The 21,475-nt window shown below is 58.4% G+C and overlaps 1 protein-coding gene across 3 annotated transcripts in view; it reads right to left on the bottom strand.

Annotated features, from left to right (window-relative positions):
- Positions 1-21,475, bottom strand: part of EXD3 (exonuclease 3'-5' domain containing 3) — a 241,239-nt gene that overhangs the window by 139,315 nt on the left and 80,449 nt on the right. For all 3 annotated transcript variants that reach the window (XM_029054293.2, XM_029054292.2, XM_029054295.2), the window contains 7 exons: positions 20,458-20,496; positions 11,802-11,968; positions 8,190-8,331; positions 6,824-7,046; positions 6,071-6,180; positions 2,507-2,717; positions 1,233-1,393 (listed from right to left, as the gene is read on the bottom strand). In XM_029054293.2, coding sequence (XP_028910126.1) covers positions 1,233-1,393; positions 2,507-2,717; positions 6,071-6,180; positions 6,824-7,046; positions 8,190-8,331; positions 11,802-11,968; positions 20,458-20,496 — 1,053 coding nt within the window. The remainder of the gene's footprint in view (positions 1-1,232; positions 1,394-2,506; positions 2,718-6,070; positions 6,181-6,823; positions 7,047-8,189; positions 8,332-11,801; positions 11,969-20,457; positions 20,497-21,475) is intronic.

The following is a 21,475-nucleotide window of genomic DNA, read 5'->3' as shown; positions in this document are numbered from 1 at the left end:
GGAGACGATCCTTACCCAACAGCGGGGTCACCGGCCAGACTCCGGACCCTGCGGCAGAAGAGGGGACGTTCCGGAGGGGAGGATGCGTCCGTGGAGCCGCTAAGGGTCGGGAACGAACGCGTCCGTTCCAGTCTATTCTCCCGAGAGCTCGGCACGGCGCTCCGCCCACGGCGAGCGCTCGACAGATGCGACTAAATAAACGAAGGAGGAGGCAATGGGGGTTCAGGCGGGGAAGGCCTCTCGGAGGCTGGAGCCGGCGGGTCTGATTTGGGACCCTGGGCAAGTCACTTAACTTATTTATGCCTCAGCCACCTCATCTGTTAAATGGGGATAAGACCGTTCACGCCTCAGTCACCTCGTCTGTTAAACGGGGGAGCCCCACGTCGGACATATAGAAGCAGCGCGGCTCGGTGGAAGGAGCACGGGCTCTGGAGTCGGAGGTCACGGGCTCGAATCCCTGCTCGGCCACACGTCAGCTGTGTGACTTTGGGCGAGTCGCTTAACTGCCCGGTGCCTCGGTTCCCTCATCCGTAAAATGGGGATGAAGACTGTGAGCCCCACGCGGGACCACCCGATTCCCCTGTGTCTACCCCGGCGCTCAGAACGGTGCTCGGCACATAGTAGGCGCTTAACAAATACCAGCATTATTATACAGAGAGAAGCAGCGGGGATTAATGGACGGAGCCCGGGCTTGGGAGTCGGAGGACGTGGGTTCTGATCCCGGCTCCGCCGCCTGGCAGCTGGGTGACTTCCGGGGGCCTCGGTTCCCTCATCTGGAAAATGGGGATTAAAACCGTGAGCCCCTCCCGGGACCACCTGATAACCCTGTCTCTCCCCCCAGCGCTTAGGACACTGCTTGGCACCTGGTCAGCGCCTGACAAATACCGCCATTATCACACGGACAGCGTTCGACCGTACCCCGGCAAATATCACGAAAGCAACAGGCCAAAGAACCCAAATCCCGGCGACCCGGGCCGGCGGCAGGCGGCCCCGGGCTGCACTCATCCGTTCGATCGTTACCTATTGAGCGCTCGCTGCGGCTTAGAGGCCACGAGGCCGATCTGCCGGGTGGTCTGGCGGGGAACCCAGGAGGACCCCGGTTCCCGGAAGCCGGGCAGGGAACGCGTCCACCGATTTCGCCGTATCGTCCTCGCCCGCGAGCTCGGTGAGGGGCTCTGCGCGTAGGAGGCGCCCGATGGATACCGCCGCCCGATCGATCGATCTTTACTCACTTGAGTGGACGAGGGCGGCCGGTTCGGCCGGGCGATGAGCCGGGGGCCTCGGGCGACCGTGTTCAGCTTGACCACCTCCCTGAGGTCCACGCTGAGGCCGAAGCGGGCTGGATCGTCACACAGGGCCCGATAGACCTCCAACAGGCAGTAGGCATCGGAAGCTAGGACGCGGGAACGGGAGAATCCATCAGGCGTTTACGCGTCTCCCGCCGCCGCGACTCCGAACTCCCCCGAGCGCTCAGGACGGCGCTCTGCCCGGTCAGCGCTCAGCAGGTACCACGGACCGACCGGCTGATCGCTCGAGGGCTCGCTGTCCGCGGAGCGCCGAGGCCCGGGGAAGCGGGGGGACTCGCCCCGGGTCAAACGGGAGCCAAGGGGAGGAGCCGGGGTTAGAGCTCAGGTCCTCTGACTCCCGGGCCCGGGCTCTCTCCGCTGAGGTACGCAGCGAGGAGACGTCTCCCCGCTGGCGGATTTTCTCATCCGCCCTTGCTCCTCTGTGGCCCGGTGGAAGGAGCCGGACAGATACCTTTAAGAAAATCCTAACGTCGGTATCCGTTAAGCGCTTACTCCGCGCGGAGCACCGTTCTAAGCGCCGGGGCGGATACGGGGTCACCGGGTCGCCCCACGTGAGGCTCACGGTTCATCCCCATTTTACGGACGTGGTAACTGGGGCACAGAGAAGCGAGGTGACTCGCCCAGGGTCACACGGCTGACAGGTGGCACAGCCGGGAGTCGAACCCATGACCTCCGACTCGGAGGCCGGGCTCTATCCACCGAGCCGCGCTCGGAACCCCCAAGGGAGACGAAACGGGGACCGATAAGAAGAACGATGATAATGACGGAATCTCTTCGGCGCTTCCTATGTGCCGGGCACCGGGATGGAGCCCAGCAAACCTGGGACTCGGTTTCCTCATCTGTCAAAAGGGGCTGGAGCTCGTGTCCACCCCGGCGCTTGGTACGATTCCTGGGGCACAGCGAGCGCTTGACAGATGCCGTTACTATTATCGTTATTACTGAGAAGCGGCGGGGCTCGGTGGGCTTTGGAGTCAGAGGCCACGGGTTCGAATCCCAGCCACCCGTCAGCTGTGCGACTCTGGGCAAGCCGCTTCACTTCTCGGTGCCTCCGGGACCTCATCTGTAAAATGGGGATTAAGACCGTGAGCCCCACGTGGGGCAGCCTCATTCCCCTGTGTGTAACCCAGCGCTCGGAACGGTGCCCGGCACAGAGTAAGCGCTCAGCAGATACCGACGTTTCTTATAATCGTCATCGTTACCGGCGTAGAGGATCTGCGCCGGTCGGAGGGGTCGCCTCTCCCAATCTGACAGCTGCTCGGCTTTGTCGAGAGGTTTCCCCAGGACGCGTTGAACCAGCAGGCTCAATCCCTTCTCGGCCCGCTTGGCCCCTCTTGCCTCGGGGCCCGGATCTTGGGCCAGGACGTCCACCGGGCGGGAACTCTTCTTCCGCTGACCGGGACGTTTCTGCAACTACAGGACGGGGGGGGGGGGGGTCAGTGCCTTTCCTCCCTCCACTCCTATTTACTGAGCGCTGACCGTGCGCGGAGCACTTGGGAGAGTCCGAGAGGACGACAGACAGACACGCCCCCCGCCCCCGACGGGCTTCCGGTCTAGACGGGGAGACGGACGTTAACGGAAAGAAAGAAATGACCGATAGGGACCGGGGAGGGGGGGATGGAAACGAGGAGCGAGCGGGAGACGAGGAAAGGGGGGTTTAATCAGGGAAGGCCTCTTGGAGGAGATGTCCCCTCAGTAATGATAACGGCGGTGTCCGTTAAGCGCTTACTATGTGCCCAGCACCGTCCTGAGCGCTGGGGTAGACACAGGGGGATCGGGCCGGCCCACGTGGGGCTCACGGTCTTAATCCCCATTTTACAGCTGAGGGAACTGAGGCACCGAGAAGCGGAGTGACTCGCCCGCAGTCACCCAGCGGACGAGGGGCCGAGCCGGCATTCGAACCCGTGACCCCGGACTCCAACGCCCGGGCTCCTTCCACTGAGCCGCGCTGCTTCTCAATGCCATCTGCCCGCGGCATTTACCGAGCGCTTCTCGGGTGCAGAGCACCGGGCTGAGCCCTTCGGCGCGGACAACAGAACAGAACAGGTAGACACGTTCTCTGCCCACGGGGAGCTCACAGTCTAGAAGGGGGAGACAGACATTGATAGAAATCAATAATAGGATGGTAGCGTTATTATTTATTATCGACAACGTGACTAGAATATTATTATTACATAATTATGTGCGTAAATGCCGCGGGGCGGGGGGCGGGGGGATACCAAGTGAACAGAGATTACAGAATCAAGGGACCCCCATCTCCCTCCGCTCCTCCCCCTCTCCCTTCCCGTCCCCTCGGCACCGTACTCGTCCGCTCGACCGTATATATTTTCATCACCCTATTCATTTTGTTAATGAAATGTACGTCGCCTCGATTCTATTTAGTCGCCGTCGTTTTTACGAGCCGTTCTTCCCCTCGACTCTATCTATCGCCACCGTCCCCGTCCGTCCGTCTCCCCCGATCGGACCGTGAGCCCGTCAGACGGCGGGGACCGTCTCTATCCGTTGCCGACTCGTTGGTTCCGAGCGCTCGGTACGGTGCTCTGCCCGTAGTAAGCGCTCGGTAAATACTATCGAATAGAATACCGCTGAAGAACACGGGGCTTTCTCGATCGCTTTCTCTGCCTTTACCACGTTCGGCGTGAACGACCGGCGAGTCCACCGTGAGGAGCAGCGTGGCCTAGTGGATGAAGACCGGGAATCCGTGCGGGACAGAGACAGAGACAGAGTACGGCACTACCGTCGTCATTATTCACGCTCCTTCCCCGGACCCGCGCTCCCCGTTCCCATCCCGGTTCGTGAGAGCAGCCCGGAATAAGTGGAGGAGTCGCCATTAGGGGAGCACGAGCGAATGGTAACGACGATAACTGAGCTGCGTTCTTTCCAAGCCCGAGCCCGCCAACAGAACGGGTCTGTCGGTCAGAGCGTGAGAAGAGCCTGCCTCCGTCCACAATCCCGCTTCTGCCGCCCTTCGCTTGCTGGCTTTTATGAAAAGGTCCCCTTGTCGCGGGCCGGACCACATCTCATCAATGACCTAAGCAAAAATCATCCTTTCTGTGACTCACGGGATCTCAGTCCTTGGATGTGGGAAAGATCTCTGAGGAGTCTCTGACCGTTTCTTCTTCCCCAGGCAGGACATTCAAGAGACAATGCCCGATTCACTGACTCCTTCTCTTTCTTCTTTCTCCTTTTCCTTCTCCTTCTTTCTCCTCCATCTTTCTCCTTTTCCTTCTCCTCTTTCATCTTTCTCCTTGTCCTTCTCCTTCATCTTTCTCCTTTCCTTCTCCTTCACTCTCCTCCTTCACCTTTCTCCTTTCCTTCTCCTTCTTTCTCCTCCCCCTCTTTCTTCCTGCTTTTCCTCTCCTTCTTTCTCCTCCATCTTTCTCTTTTTCCTTCTCCTCTTTCATCTTTCTCCTTTCCTTCTCCTTCTTTCTCCTCCATCTTTCTCCTTTCCTTCTCCTTCTTTCTCCTCCATCTTTCTCCTTTCCTTCTCCTTCACTCTCCTCCTTCACCTTTCTCCTTTCCTTCTCCTTCTTTCTCCTCCCCCTCTTTCTTCCTGCTTTTCCTCTCCTTCTTTCTCCTCCATCTTTCTCTTTTTCCTTCTCCTCTTTCATCTTTCTCCTTTCCTTCTCCTTCTTTCTCCTCCCCCTCTTTTTTTCTGCTTTTCCTCTCCTTCTTTCTCCTCCATCTTTCTCCTTTTCCTTCTCCTCTTTCCTCCTTCATCTTTCTCCTTTTCCTTCTCCTTCTCTCTCCTCCGTCTTTCTCCTTTCCTTTTCCTTCTTTCTCCTGCTCCTCTTCCTTTCTGCTTTTCCTCTCCTCTCTCCTCCATCTCTTTTTCCTTCTCCTTTCTCCTCCTCCTCCTCCTCCTCGCTTTTCCTTCTCTGTTCTCCTTCATCTTTCCGCTTTTCTCCCTCCTTTCTGCTTTTCCCTCTCCTTCTTTCTCCTTCTCCTTCTTTCTCCTCCACCTCCTTTCCCCTTCTCCTTTTTTTATTTTTTAACAGTATTTGTTAAGCGCTGACTATGTGCCAGGCACTGTTCTAAGTGATGGGGTGGATTCAGGGTAATCAGGTTGGACATAGTTCATGGGGTTCACGGTCTTAATCCCCATTTTCCAGATGAGGGAACTGAGGCCACAGAGAAGTTAAGCGACTCGCCCAAGGTCACACAGCCGGGATTAGAACCCAGGTCCTTCTGACTCCAACCTTTTTATTACTGTGGTATCTGTTGAGGGCTTACTCTGTGCCAGGCACTGTTCTAAGTGCTGGGTTGGAAGCGGTGGGGTAGAGGAGATAGAGCACAGGCCTGGGAGTCAGAAGGTCATGGGTTCAAATCCCAGCTCCGCCACTTGTCTGCTGTGGGACCGTGGGCAAGTCATTTTACTGCTCTGGGTTTCTGTGACCTCACCTGTAAAATGGGGATTGAGGCTGTGCTGTGCGGGACTGGATCCAACCTGATCTGCTTGTATCCACCCCAGCACTTAGAACGGTGCCTGGCACATAGTAAGCGCTTAACAAATACCATCGTTATTCTTCTTCTTCTTCATTCAATCGTATTTATCGAGCGCTTGCTGTGTGCAGAGCACTGTACTAAACGCTTGGAAAGTACAATTCGGCAACAGACAGAGACGATCCCTGCCCAACAACGGGCTCACGGTCTAGAAGGGGGAGATCCAGGTGGATGCCATCCCTTATCCCCCGTGAGACCCCAAATCTAAGCCTTCCCCGGGAACAAAGCAGCAGTCTTCCCCTCTTGGGGTAACCCATCCTTACTTGCTTATCTATCTGGAAGAGGTCCAGTACGCCTTGCACCTGCTTATCCAGATCCCGGAGGGCGGGGCCCGAGGACGCTAAATTACGCAGGTCCCCCAACATCCCGTAACCTGCGGGAGAAAGACGTCAGTCGATCAGTCCGACGCACTTACTGAGCGCTTCCTGAGCGCTTGGGTGGGTCCGGTACGAGTTAGCTCTCTCTGAGGGAAGGGAAGCAGGTATCGCAACCCCGTCGGACAGAGGAGGAAAGAGAAGTACAGAGAGGGTGAGCGACGGGCACGGGCACATTTCAGACTGGAACCCTGTCCTCTTGGCTCCCGCTCTCGTGCAATTAATCGGTCAGTGGTATTTACTGAGTGCTTCCCGTGTGCCGAGCCCTAAGAGCTTGGGAGAGTCCACTATTCGTAATAATCGGGGTGCCTGTTAAGTGCTTACTGTGCGCCAGGCACCGTCCTGGGCGCTGGGGTGGACACAAGCAGATCGGGTTGGGCACGGCCCCCGTCCCGCGTGGGGCTCGCGGTCTCAATCCCCATTATACAGACGAGGTGGCCCAGAGGAGTGAAGTGAGTCGCCCAAGGTCACACGGCAGATGCGTAGCGGAGCCGGGATCAGAACCCACGACCTTCTGACTCCCAAGCCGCCACACCGTGCTGCTTCTACAACCGAGTTAGCTCTCCCGGGCGCTCGGCACCGTGCTCCGCCCACAGGAAGCGCTCGATAAATCCGACGGGCCCAACGGATCGTCGGCCTTACCTAGTTTAGTTATGGAGGGGTCCAGATAGAGCTCTTGGATGAAGTGAGCGAACGCCTCGTTCTCCTCCTCCTCCCCGCGCCGGTCTTCCGGCTTGGAGACCTCCAGCAGGTCCAACAGGAAGACGTGCCCTTCCACGGCCATCTGCAGGATGGACACCCGGGGCTTCCGGACCGCTCCGAAGGACGGCTTCCACTCCATGTCGATCCCCACCACCTGCCCGGCCTGCCGGGGAGGGAAACGTGCCGTCAGAATTCCTAACCGGAGGCCCGGGGCAACATTCATCCGTTTCTGGAATTTATAATTCGATTTGTTGAGCACCTATTGTGCGCAAAGCACTACAGGAAGGCTTGGGAGAGGACAACAGAACGACCAGCGGAGCCATTCCCGCCCACCACGAGCTCACAGTCTAGACGGGGAGACATCCATGGAAAGAAATAAATAAATTACGGATAGATCCAGATAGATCCGTGTGTGCTGTGGGGGAGGGAGGATGAATGAAGGAGCAAGTACGAGAGGCACAGAAGGGAGTGGGAAAAGAGGAGGAGGCTTTTTGGAGGAGATACTCTGCCCCTCGTCAGCTGTGTGACCGCGGGCGAGTCGCTTCACTTCTCGGTGCCTCAGTTCCCTCATCTGTAAAACGGGGGTGAAGACCGTGAGCCTCACGTGGGACGACCTCATTCCCCAGCGCTCAGAACGGTGCTCTGCACGTAGTAAGCGCTGAACAAATACCAACGTCATTATTATTATTATCATTATTCACTAAGGCTTCCAAGTGGGGGAGAGCAATCATCTGTCTGATGTGAGGAGGGAGGGCGTTCCAGGTCGGGGGTAGGATGTGGGCGAGAGGTCCGGAGGCGAGACAGGACAGACGGAGGCACAGGGAGAAGGTTGGCATGAGAGGAACGAGGTGCGCGGGCTGGGTTGGAGCAGGAGAGGAGCGAGGTGAGGTAGGAGGGGGCGAGGGGGCGGGCGGCTTTAAAATCGACGGCGAGGAGTTTCCGTTCGATGCGGAGGTGGATGGGCAACCCCTGGAGGTTCCCGAGGAGGGGGGAAACACGTGCTGCACGTTCTGCAGGAAAATGATCCGGGCAGCAGAGTGAAGCTATGGACTGGAGTGGGGAGAGACAGAAGGGAGGGAGGACAGCAAGGAGGCTGACGGAGTAATCGGGGCGGGATACGACGAGTGATCGGATTTCACACGGTAGCAGTTTGGACGCAGAGGGAAGGGCGGATTTTAGCAATGTCGCGAAGGTGGGAGCGATAGGATTTGGTTCCTTTCCTCAGAGTCGTTCCGGGCCCGGAGCGAGCTTCCGGTCCGAGGCGGGGACTAGTTCCGTTCGTTTCCCGTTCCCGCCCCTCACTCACCTGCAGGACCACATCCTTCCACCCGGCCACTTCCTCCCAGGACTTGAGAAAGTGAATGTTCTCCTGAGGAATGGGCAGCTGGTAATAGTCTTGCCTTCGGGCCTCTTCGTGGTCATTCCTCCTGCAGTCGTCCACTTGGTCCCTGGAAGAGCAGACAGGCCGAGCATTCTCAGTCGCCCCCAGGAAGGCCTCGGGCCCCCGCGAAGCCGCCTCTACCGCTCCGTCCGGCTTCCCTCACCCTTTTTTTTATGGTATATGCGCCAGGCACCGCACTAGGCGCCGGGGTCGACACGAACTAATCGGGTTGGACGCGGTCCATATCCCACATGAGGCTCACGGTCTTCACCCCCGTTTTACACACGAGGGAACTGAGGCACAGAAAAGTGATCTGCCCAAGGTCACGCGGCAGACGGGCGACGGAATCCAAGTCCTCCGATTCCCGGGCCCGCGTCGCATCCGTTAGGCCACGCTGCTTCTCGCTCTCGTAATAGCAACGGCAACCGTCGAGCGCTGGCTCCGTGCCAGGCAAGGGGGCGGATACGACGTAATCGGGACAGGCTCAGTCCTTACTCCGAAGGTGTTCGCAATCCAGGTAGGAAGGAGAACGGGGACCGGATCCCCATTTTGCAGAGGAGGAAACCGAGGCCCAGAGAAGTGAAATGACTTGCTCAAGGTCACGCAGGAAGTGAGCGACAGAGCCAGGATTAGAAGCCGGGTCCCCCGACTCCCGGACCCCTGCTCTTTCTACCAGACCTCACTCCTCCTCTGCGCCTCTGAGCCGCACAGACTTGGGGTTTATACTTCTGTTGGAAGAAAACAGTTCATTTCTGTTCGTTAAAAGAGTTAATGAAGACTTCCTAGGCTTTCCCTTTACCAACTCGGGCAGGGGGCACGGAAGGAAGAGAACCGGTGGGGCTCGCTCACGCTAGGTAGGTGAGACCATGAGGCCAAGTCAGGCCAGGTGGGTGAGAAGAAGGGGCTAATTCAGGCCGGGCTGGGGGGGGGGGGGGGCGTGGGAAGAGGGGCCTAACTCATTCAAGCCAGCAGCTGACTGGGGTAAGATAGGTACGAAGAGGGGGCTCACTCGGCCGGGTGGGTGAAAAGGGGGGGCTAATTCAGGCCAGGTGGGTGAGACGAGGGAGCTAACTCAGGGAAGGTGGGTGAGAAGAGGGGGCTAACCCGGGCCCGGTGGGTGAGAAGAGGGGGCTAACCCCGGTCGGGAGATGAGGAGAGGGAGCTGACTCGGGCCAGGTGGACGAGAAGAGGGGAATAACTCAGATCGACAGATGAGAAGGGGGCTCATTCAGGCCAGGAGATGAGAAGAGGCAGCAACCTCAGGTAAGGTAGGTGGTCAGAGGGGCCTAACCGGAGCCAGGTGGGTGAGAAGCAGGGGCTGAGTCAGACCAGGGCAACCAACCAAGGCAGAGCCAAACTACGCTCGATTTATAACTTCCGCCCGGTTCTTTACGACTTGCGTAAATCCTACTGCAGAAGAGCGGGCAGGGAGGCCCCACCGGGCCTTTTTCTTCGGTTTCTCCTTTTACAATTTCACACCGCGCCGGTCGCTCCTTCAGAAGGGGCTGGGAACCGTCCCCCTCACGGGACCTCGCGGCCCCCGGCTCCCATCGGACGCTCTGCCGAGAAGCCGTTTGACGGCGACTTGTGGTCTCCGGCGTCGAGAGATCCGCCGCTTCGCTGGCGGTTCCCAAAGCTGGAACCAATCACCTTCGCCCTCGCCGAGTTTAGATTCTTGAGAGCTCAGGGCCCCGGCCCTGAGAACCGAAACCACGCTCGTGGCGATGGTTTTGGGGTACCAGACCTACATCCTATCTAGAGTTTCTGAGGCTGGGTCTTCACAGGGCTTGGTCATCCCACTTCCCTGTATTTTTCAGCTGACTCTGGGGTCTCGTTTCGTGTCAGCACCCCGAAGCCACCTGTTCTGCCCGGCCGGGGGGGGGGGGGGGGGAGCCTCTCCCACCCTCGTGTTGCGACACGTAGGTTATCTGCCCCTCACGCCCTCCCCCCCCCCCCCCCCCAGGCTGTAAGGAGGATGGATGTGGGTTTATCCGTTCGATCGCATCTACTGAGCGTTTACTGCGTGCAAAGCACTGCACTGAGAGCTTGGGAGAATAGAACACAACCGAACAGACGCATCCCTGGGTGGGTGACAATCAATCCGTCGATTCGTGGTACTTCTTGAGCACTGTACTAGTCCAAAAGAGTGCTCTGAAGAGCACGGTGGCTCTCACCCGACAAGCAGCGTGGCCCAGTGGGTAGAGCCCGGGCCTGGGGGGGGGGGGGGGGGGGTCGGAGGGCCTGCGTTCTAATCCCGGCTCTGCTGCGTGACCTCGGGCGAGTCACTTCTCTCAGTCTCAGTTACCTCACGCGCAAAATGGGGACGCAGACCGGGAGCCCCACGTCGGACACGGACTGCGTCTTGACCTGATTATCTGGTATTTACCCCGGCGTTTGGTACAGTGCCTGGCGCAGAGTGGGAGATTAACAAATACTATAAACGGCGCGGGAAGCAGCGCGGCTCAGCGGAAGGAGCCCGGGCTTGGGAGGCAGAGGCCATGGGTTCGAATCCCGGCTCTGCCACCTGTCAGCCGTGGGACCGTGGACGAGGCGCTTCGCTTCTCTGGGCCTCAGTTCCCTCATCTGGAAAACGGGGATTAGGACTGTGAGCCTCACGTGGGACAACCCGATGACCCTGTCTCTCCCCCAGCGCTTAGACCAGCGCTCTGCACAGAGTAAGCGCTTAACAAATACCAACATCATCATTATTATTATAGACATTTTAAAAGAGGGAGTGCTGAAAGGTTGGTTCGAGTCCCCTGCAGGAGAGGAGAAGAATTCAGCTCCACTGGGGTGATCTGCTGCTCAACTTCGTGGGTAAAAATCAGAAGATGTAACAGATGTTCTCTCTCTCTCTCTCTCTCTAAATGGCACCTTGTTAAACGCTTGGGCAGATATAACCCGGTCCCCAGCCCAACCCGGGCCTCCCGGTCTAAATCCAAAAGCAGCGCGGCTTTAGTGGGAAGAGCCCGGGCTTGGGAGTCAGAGGTCGTGGGTTCTAATCCCGGCTCCGCCACCTGATGGCTGTGCGACCGTGGGCAAGTCACTTCACTTCTCTGTGCCTCAGTGACCTCATCTGTAAAACGGGGATGAAGACCGCGAGCCCCACGTGGGGCAACCTGATTCCCCCGTACCTACCCCGGCGCTCAGAACGGTGCCTGGCACACAGTTAGCGCTTAACAAGTACCATTAGGGGAAGCGGAAGTCGAGATTTCCACGAGTCGGGGATCTGGCCCCGCACTCCCGTTCACACCCGTTTCATTTTGATTTACATTAACGTCCGACTCCCCCTCTAGACCCCAAGCTCGTCGGGGGCGGGGAACGGGTCTACCCACTCTGCTGCATCGGACTCCCGGGCGCTTGGTCCAGTGGTCCGCACAGGGTGAGCGCTCAGTCGACACCACCGACCGCCCGACTGAGACCTCGGTGAGTCCAGAAGCTGGTCTGTTCGGAAAAGCACGCGCTCACACGGACGTCGGAAAGCCCGGAGACGTTTGGAAGAAGTCCTCCAGGAGAGTGAGAAGGTGAGCGCCTTACCTCTCTCGGTCCTTGAGTTTCTGCCGCTCCTCCGCTACTCCGTTGGGGAGTGATTTATCGGGGAGGTGGTATTTCAGAGCCCAAAGGGCTGCCGTGGTTATATCGGAGTAACTGACCAGGAGCTGAATCAGCTGCTCTTGAAGCCAGATGTTGCCCCGCACCGTGTTCTGAAACAGAGTCAGGTGAAAGCGATCATAAAAAATGCTGATATTAATAATAATAATAAATAACCCTAATGGGAGGATTTGGGTGGGGTTTCCAGGAAACTAGTTCTAACCCGGCCTTGGGGGGGGGGGGGGGTGGAAACCTCGGAACCCTTCACGAGATGAAACGTTCAAGGCAGCAACGGTGAAACAGGAGCAGCGGGGCTCGGTGGAAAGAGCCCGGGCTTCGGAGTCAGAGGTCACGCGTTCGACTCCCCGCTCGGCTGCTGTGGGACCGTGGGCGAGTCACTTCACTTCTCTGGGCCTCAGTGACCTCGTCCGGAAGATGGGGATTAACTGCGAGCCTCCCGTGGGACGACCCGATGACCCCGTATCTACCCCGGCGCTTAGAAGGGGGCTCTGCACATAGTAAGCGCTTAACAAATACCACCTTTATAAAGTATAATAGCATTATATTATAGTATAACTATATCGAGTTGTACAGCAGAGCTCATGGTCTCCAGACTCAAGTTGCGTGATGCGGAGGAGCGGTGTGGCCTAGTGGAAAATACACCTGGGAGTCGGAAGAACTGGGTTCTAATCCTGCCTCCATCCCGTGCCTGCTCTGTGACCTGAGGCAAGTCGCTTCACTTTCCTGTGCCTCGGTCATCTCATCTGTAAAACGCGATTCAGTAACCGTTCTCCCTTCTACTTAGATTACGAGCCCTGGGTGGCACCCGGACTGTGTCTGACCTAATTGTCTCGTATCATGCTCAGAACAGTGCTTCGCACACAGTAAGCACGTAATAAACACCCCAATTATTATTACCTTAATACTAAATACGACTGATTTAATACAATTAAAATACAGTTTAAATACGACCGGATGAACTTCTCGGTGCCTCAGTTCCCTCATCTCTAAAATGGGGATGAAGACTGTGAGCCCAATGTGGGACGGGGACCGTGTCCAACCTGATCAGCTTGGACTTCCACCAGCGCTCGGCACAGTGCCCGGCACATGGCAAGTTACGGTTTAACGAATACCATAGTCATTATCGACTTTTCCGTGCCTCGGTTCCCTCATCTGTAGAAAGGGGATTAAGACTGTGAGCCCTGCTTAGGTCAGAGCTCGGTACGGTGCTTGGCACGGAGTAGGTGCGTAACTAATATCATTTAAAAAAAAAGTTAAGAGGGAACCACGACCCTCCTGTGATGCAGATCTTACCCTAGAGAACGAGAGCTCAGTAACTCGACACAACCTTCACTCATTCGCTCGTACTTATCGAGCGCTTACTGTGGGCAAATAATAACCATTCTGGTATTTGTTAAGCGCTTACCACGCGCCAGGCACCGTACTCAGCGCCGGGGTGGATACAAGCAGATCGGGTTGGACACGGTCTCGATCCCCATTTTACCGAGGAGGTCACTGAGGCCCAGAGAAGTGAATAACAATAACCGTGTCGGTATCCGTTAAGCGCTTACTGTGTGCCGAGCACCGTTCTGAGCGCTGGGGTGTCAGGTTGGGCCCACGTGGGGCTCACGGTCTTAACCCCCATTTTACAGATGAGGTACCCGAGGCACCGGGAAGCGAAGCGACTGGCCCAGAGTCACCCAGCTGACGAGTGGCCGAGCCGGGATTCGAACCCGTGACCTCGGACTCCAAAGCCCGGGCCCTCTCCACTGAGCCGCGCTGCTTCTCAAGCAACTTGCCCAAGGTCACCCGGCAGACCAGCGCGCTGTACTGAACGCGGACACCGCAGGAGGGCCAACTGGTTTCCGGGGATCCTTCGCCAACGGGGCCAGCGCCAACACAGGGGCTGCAATGCGTGGAATGTGGCCGGACCTACTGGCCCTCATTCCTGAGACTCCTTCGGGAACGCAAAGGTGAGAAATCGTCTTCAGAGAAGACGCCCCCGTTCAGATCGGGAAACGAATCTGTCGGTGGCCCACTGGTTTGGAGGAAAAGAAAAATTACATTAAAAATAAAAAAGCACCGAAGCGGCAAATACCGGCGCAGAGACGGGAAGCCGGGAGGGAGGAGGTGAAGGAAAGCGGAAAGAAGAGTCCCGGAAACGAATATCCGGAAGCCCCTCGGCAAGAAGGCCCTGCGAGGGTACAACGAGGCAGAGCCCACGCCGGACCTCTCGGCCCGGGGTCCCGCCACCGGAAGAAACTTGCTTCTGGGCTCCGAGATACCAAGTCATCTGGCGGAAAGCACTTGGCTACAAGATATTCGATAACGCCGGTATCCGTCCAGCGCTTACTACGTGCCGAGCACCGTTCTAAGCGCTGGGGGAGATACAGGGTCGTCAGGTTGTCCCGCGTGACGCTCCCGGTCTTCATCCCCATTTTACAGAGGAGGGAACCGAGGCCCAGGGAAGCGAAGTGACTCGCCCACGGTCACACAGCTGACGAGTGGCAGAGTGGGGATATTTTCTTTATCCCGGGTCAAAAGGGTCCTCTGCGGGACGGCCTCCAAAGCAAGATCCGCCCACAGGAACAGACCGGGATTTCGGAAGCGGGAGGGACGATCCGACGGACGGTCGCTCTCCCCGCTCTGAAGGCTTACGGAAGGCCCGTCTCCTCCAGGAGGCCTTCCCAGACCGAGCGCCACTTCTCCTCATCTCCCGCTCCCTTCTGCGTCGCCCCGACCTGCTCCCTTCACTCTTCCCCCCGCCGCGCCCCACAGCAACGATGCCCGTGCCTGTCATTTATTTAATAATAATGACGATGGCATTTTGTTAAGCGCTCAGTAGGTGCCAATCGCTGTTCTGAGCGCTGGGGCAGCTACAAGGTAATCAGGTTGTCCCATGCGGGGCTCATTCTTAATCCCCATTTTACAGACTGACCGGTCGGTCGACTGAGCGACTGAAACCGCCCGACCGAGCGACTCTCGGCCTGCGGAATGGCTTCTCCGGGACCGGCCCCCGCCCGGCCCCCGTTTTCTTCCTCGCAACCGGGATGGGAACGGGGCCTGAGAATAGCACCTGCGCCCCCTCCCCCTCCCCTCACGCCGTCCCCCCCCCCCCCCCCCCCCAGCCGGCCCCGACTATCTTCCCGGCCCTCCAAACATCCTTGAGGTTTCCCAAGCTCCCTCGGCACGGGGCCCTGGTTCCCACACGGACTACAATACGTGGAAGTTCCCCTGCATTCTTCAGGATTTCCTTTGCCCTTCCTGCCCCACCTCTGCCTTGGCACCCAGGAGACAACAGGCAGCTCGGTTATCTGTAGCTCGGGGCCTGGGTGACATTCTTTTCCCCTGAATCACCTTCCAAGCAGCGCCCCGGCCACGGCGCGGGGCCCGGAGGGCCGCCCATCTCCGGCTCGGGACGGGAGGTCTCCCCGAGCGGTCCTTCGCGGCCGAGGCCCCCGCCCGGCAGGCCGCCCCGTCTCCGCCCTTAGACGGGGATCCACTGGGCCGGGGGAGCTCTTACCGCGTCCTCTTCGGACGGGCCGGGGGCCGGTGGGGCCGGGGTGGGCGGTCGAGCCTCTCGCTGAGGTACCCCATCACCTCGCCCCCCTCCGACCTCATCTCGCCGCTCTTCTACAGCGACCCAGCCCGGTCGCTTCGCTCCCCTAATGTCCACCTACTCGCCGGACCTCCATCCCGTCTCGCCGCCGCCCCCTCGCCCACGTCCCGCCTCTGGCCCGGATCGCCCTCCCTCCTCGTGTCCCACGGACCGTCCCTCTCCCCACCTTCAAAGCCTTCCTGGAGGCCCATCTCCTCCGAGAGGCCTTCCCGGACTGAGCCGCCCCTCTCCTCGTCTCCCACTCCCTTCTGCCTCGCCCTGACCCCCTTGGCTCTTCCCGGCTCCCAGCCCCACGGCGCCCGTGTCCGTATCCGTCGTTTCTTTCTTTCCATCTACGTCAGTCTCCGCCCTCGGTCAGCTCGCTGTGGGCAGGGAACGCGTCTATCGACTCTGCTGTGCTGTCCTCTCCCGAGAGCTTAGTCAGGTGCTCCGTCCCAAGTAAGCGCCCAATAGATACCATTTACCGATCGACTGATGATCTTTGGTCGCCATGGCTAAGGGGGAGCGGGAGATCTCTGTGGAAACAAGCAGGGGCCGATGCGCTTTAAGTGCACTGGGGGGGGGGGGGGGGGGGCCTCACCTCTGCTCCCCGAGACGCCACGGCTACCCTGAGAAGAGAGGCTGGGAAGAGGCAGCGATCTGGGGCTCCCGGTTCCGCCCCCGACAACAATAATGATGATGTTGGTGTCTGCTAAGCGCTTACTATGTGCCGAGCACTGTTCTAAGCGCTGGGGCGGACACAGGGGAATGAGGTTGTCCCACGTGGGGCTCACGGTCTTAATCCCCGTTTTACAGATGAGAATCCCCATTTTACAGATGCGAATCCCCATTTTCCAGCTCTCCCCCACACCCCGGGCCCTGTGACGGCCCTCCCCTCCATCACCCGCTTTCTTCAACTTCCAGGAACCAACCGGCCAACCGGATAATAACGATGACGGTATTTATTAGGCGCCTAAGTAACCGTGGCATCTGTTAAGCACTTACCGTGTGCCAGGCACTGTACTGAGCGCTGGGGTGGTCACAAGCAAATCGGGTTGGACGCGGTCCCCGTCCCACGTGCCCCACGGCCTCGGGGGGCCGTCGTTCGATACTTGATTTCCAGGCACCATAAGGAAGCCTCAATGACTTGTCTGCTGTGGGACCCTGGACCAGTCACTTCACTTCCCCGTGCCTCAGTTACCTCACCTGTGAAATGGGGTTGAAGACCGGGAACCCCACGTGGACACGGACCCCGTTAGCTTGAATCTACTCCAGTGCTCAGTACAATCCCCGGAACGTAGTCAAGTGTCTAAGAAACGCCACGGAAAAACCCCAAAACTAGGCATCTCTAGGCATGTCCTATAAAAACTGGGCTAAGGTCGAGATTCAAGTACAGTGCTCTGCGCGCGGTCGGCGCTCAGCAAATACGACCGGACGAACGAATTAGAATCGTCTCTTTGCGGCTCTGTCGGCTTCCCGTTCGGTCGGTTAAAATCCCAGGTCCTCTTCCTTTCTTATTCGGATGCCAAGCTCGCGGTTTATCGCCCTTTAGGAGATTTTCTTCTTTCTCTCAGGTTAAGCTGACGGACATCCCGCGTGAAAGTACGATCTCACGTTGGTCGAAGTAAATAAAAAAACAACGGACAGCTGCGGTGCTGCCAGCGTCGGTCAATGGGGTTTTTCTGGAAAGGGGAAGCCAATATTCGCGAAACGGACTCGGGCGACAACTTTTTCATTTTTTTACAGCCACTCAGGGATCCCAGCTGGCCACCGGCCAGAGCAATAACGAGTACGTTTTGCAAGCCGAAGGATCGGCAGCGATCCTTTTTTTTTCTCCCCCCCCCATTTCTCTCCCCTTGAATCTCTCGGTGCATTTCAACCGGGGGGGGGGGGGGGGGCGGGGGGGGCTTTCCGTTCCGGTGGAGGAAAGCTTTTTTTTCTTTCATTTTTTTTTTTGAAACGCTTGAGAGGGCAGACTGAATGAACCTTGAAATTCACACCCTGGCAAGTTGAACCGATTTCCTAAATCCGTAATTACAACCTTCCTCCGAGATACGCGTTCTTTCGGAGCGAACCGGTGAAGATCAGTTTCCTGTTCCTTGCCGTTTTGACGGCTTCGGGGGTCGAGGGGGACCCCTTTCCTCCTCCGAACGATCCCGTTCTTGTGCACACGCCTGGTGGTGGAATCTTGCCTAAATAGAGAGTGGAGCCAAGCTCACTCGAGAAAACAGCCCCAACTCTCAACACAGCGCTTCCGTACATATCTTTCAATTATGGATTTTAAATTACTTCTTTTTTTCAATTCGTATTTGCTCATACGTATTCGTGAAGAGCAGCGTGACCTAGTGGCTAGAGCCCGGGCCTGGGAGCCAGAAGCCACGGGTTCTAATCCTGGCTCCGCCACTTGCCTGCTGGGTGACCGCGGGTGAGTCATTTCACTTCTCTGGGCCTCAGTTACCTCATCTAGCAAATGGGGATTGAGACCGCAGGTCCCATGTGGGGCGGGGACCGTGTCCAACCTGATTTGTTTGTGTCCCCCCCCGGCGCTGGCACACAGTAAGCGCTTGAGCAATGACACAGTTATTATTCTTCTTTGATTTTCTTGACACCGCTCCAGCGTTTAGGACGGGGTCTCGCACTCCATAAGCACCGAATCAACGTTATTGACGACGAGCCCGTCGTAGGCGGGGAATGTGTCCGTCTGCTGTTCTTTTGTACTTCCCCAAGCGCTCAGTACAGCGCAGTGGGCGCTCAGTGAATACGATGGACTCTTCGACTGATGTTAATAATGATGATACTCGCTACAGTGCTTACCGTGTGCCAAGCATCGTTCTAAGCGCCGGGGTAGATACAGGTTAATCAGGTTTAGACACAGTCCCTGGTCCCGCATGGGGTTCGCGCTCTTAATCCCGTTTTCCTGATGAGGTAACCGAGGCCCAGAGAAATGAAGTAACACTAAGGCTGGTATTTGCTGAGCGCTTACCATGTGCGGAGCACCGTCCTAAGCGCCGGGGGAGATACGGGGCGATCGGGTTGCCCCACGCGAGGCTCGCGGTTAATCCCCATCTGACAGACGAGGTGACCGAGGCCCAGAGAAGCCAAGTGACTCGCCCACGGTCACGCGGCTGACGAGCGGGTTCGAGCCCGTGACCTCCGACTCCCAGGCCCCGGCTCTTCCCGCCGGGCCACGCCACGAAGCGACTCGCCCAAGGCCGCGCGGCGGACACGCGGCGAAGCCGGGAGGAGAACCCGGGTCCTTCCGACTCCCGGGCCACTACAGCCACGCCGTCTCCCCAGGTCAAATGACCCGTCCACGGTCACGCAGCCACCGAACGGACGAGCTGGGATCAGAACCCAGGTCTTCGGGGCCTCCGCCCTTTCCACTGGACGCCGCTTCTCCCTTTCTTGCGCCACTCGGACCGGGACCCCCCCCCCAGCCCCCGGCGAAGGCGGCGGGATCCGTACGCCCGACAGGTAGGGCCCGACGCCGCCGAACAGCCTGGCGGGCCGCGAGAACCTCCCAGAAGGTCGTGCCTGCGGCGGAGGCCTCCCCGAGGATGACCACCGAGGCCGCGGTTGTCTCTCCGGTCGGACGGGGAACGAGAAACGGACCCGCACGCGCAACGACTTATGTCCGAACGGGTCCCGGAAGGGACGGGAAGCAGCTCCTTTCAAGCGGAGCCAAATCCCGGCGCCGCCTATTACGGTCACGCTAAGGGCCGTCGGCGGGCGGGTTCCCGGCGGAGTCCGACGACACCCTGTCGACAAGCCGGACCGTATCTTAAAGTTTATCGCTTGTCCTTCTGCCTCCGTCGGACTCCCTCTCCCTTCCGAGCTGCTCCGACTCGCTCCTTCATTCGTCCTCCTTCCCGTCCCCACAGCGCACACGTACGGATCTGTCGTTTCCCGCTCCATCTGTTTATTTATATTCATGTCTGTCTGCCCCTCTGGACCGGGAGCTCGTCCGTGGGCAGGAACGTGTCTCTTTGTCGCTACACTCCGCCCTCCCAGGCGCTCAGAACAGCGCGTAGCACCCAGTAAGCGCTCACTAAATACGACTGAACGGATGCTGGCCCAGTGACTTGTGACAATTAGACACCTTGTCAAAAAGGCAGACTGTATCCTAGGGTTTATCGCTTAGCTCCTCTGTGCCTCAGTCTCCCCCGTCCGGCCAATGGGGATGAAGACAGTGAGCCTCCCGTGGGACCACCTGATGAGCCTGTATCTCCCCCGGCGCTTAGAACAGTGCTCTGCACATAGTGAGCGCTTGACAAGTACCGACATCATTATTATCGTTATACCATCTCCCTCGGGCATCGCATACATTGCCACCTCCTCCAAGAAGCCTTCCCAGACTGCGCTCCCCCGTTTTCCCCTCTGCTCCCTCTACCCACCGCCCCCCCGGCCCTCTCCGCAGCCAAACCCTCTTCTCCCCCCTTTCCCTCTCCTCCTCACACGGTACTCGTCCGCTCGACCGTCTGTATCTTCATCACCCTATTTATCCTGTTAACGAGATGTACGTCACCCCGATTCTCTTTATTTGCCCCTGTTTTTACGAGCCGTTCTTCCCCTCGACTCTACCTATCGCCATCGTCCTCGTCGGCCCGTCTCCCCCGATCGGACCGCGCGCCCGTCCGACGGCGGGGACCGTCTCTGTCTGTTGCCGACCCGTCCGTTCCAAGCGCTTCGTCCGGCGCCCTGCACGTAGTGAGCGCTCAATAAATACTACTGAATGAATGAAATCAACGGAGAACGTGATCTCAAATTCTCCCCTGCCGACGGAGAGCGGAACGTGAGACGGGAAAGACGCGGCCGGGCCCGTGAGAGTCCGAGAGCCTCCCCGGTTCTCCCGGGCGGGAATCTGCAACGAAGCCCCGCGGAATTCCCTCCGACCGCCGGGTCCGCCCGACGGGAACCCGGCGGCGGCCGGGGACGAATTTCTGCCTTTTTCCCTATCGGATGGGATGACCCAGGTCGACGGGGAGAAAAAGCTGGGAGACTCACCTGGATGTGGTCTGTCCAGTTCTCCCGAGTCATGCTTTTCTGCAAAAAAGAAACCGAAGTGATCAACGGGGGGGGGGGCGACCAAGAAACGAGGACGCGCGGTACAGTGCTCGGCACGTAGTGAGCGCTCAATAAATACCATCGAACGAATGAACGAATCGCATTCGTCAAGGCCGGGTTCTGCCACGGGCGTCCCTCGCCTCCGCTCGCTACGGGACAACCGAGAGAACTCGCTCCATCGGGCGGGAGGAGTATCGCCCGTCCGATCAATCCTTCGGGGGGATCTGTTGGGCGCTTTCTACGTGCAGAGCCCCGGATTCAGCTTTGGGGAGAGTCAGCGACCGCGTCGGCGGCCGGGTTTCCCGCCCACGGCGAGGAGCGGCGGCGCCTAGCGGATCAAGCTCCGGCCTGACGGTTGTGAAGCCCAGCTCCGCCACGTGTCTGCTGTGTGACCTTGGGGTAGTCACTTCACTTCCCTTTGCCACAGTTCCCGCAGCTGCAAAACAGGGATTAGGACCGTATCCTCCACGCGGGACAGGGACCGTGTCCGACCGGACTAGCTTGGATCTAGTCCGGCGCTTAGAAAGCGCCTGACGCACGGTAAGCGCTCAAAAAAAAAAAAAACCATCATCATTATTATTAATCCGCGTTTTGCAGCTGAGGGAACCGAGGCACGGAAAAGTGAAGTCACTTGTTGGTATCTGCTAAGCGCTTACTAGGTGCCGGGCACTGTTCTGAGCCCTGGGGGAGATGCGGGGAATCGGGGCGTCCCACGTGGGGCTCACACGCTTTCAACCCCCATTTTCCAGATGAGGGAACCGAGGCCGTCTCCCCCGATCAGGCCGTGCGCCCGTCGGACGGCAGGGACTGTCTCTTTCTGCTGCCGCCTTGTTCGCTCCAAGCGCTTGCACGTAGTAAGCGCTCAATCAATACTACTGAATGAATGACTGATTGGATGAGGCACCGAGAAGTGAAGTGACTTGCCCGAAGTCACACAGCTAGCGGTCGGCAGAGCCGG

This window comes from Ornithorhynchus anatinus, chromosome X4 (assembly GCF_004115215.2).
Source record: "Ornithorhynchus anatinus isolate Pmale09 chromosome X4, mOrnAna1.pri.v4, whole genome shotgun sequence".
NCBI lineage: Eukaryota > Metazoa > Chordata > Mammalia > Monotremata > Ornithorhynchidae > Ornithorhynchus > Ornithorhynchus anatinus.
Note: the sequence above shows the minus strand (reverse complement) of the source record. Positions and strands in the feature narration are given on the sequence as shown.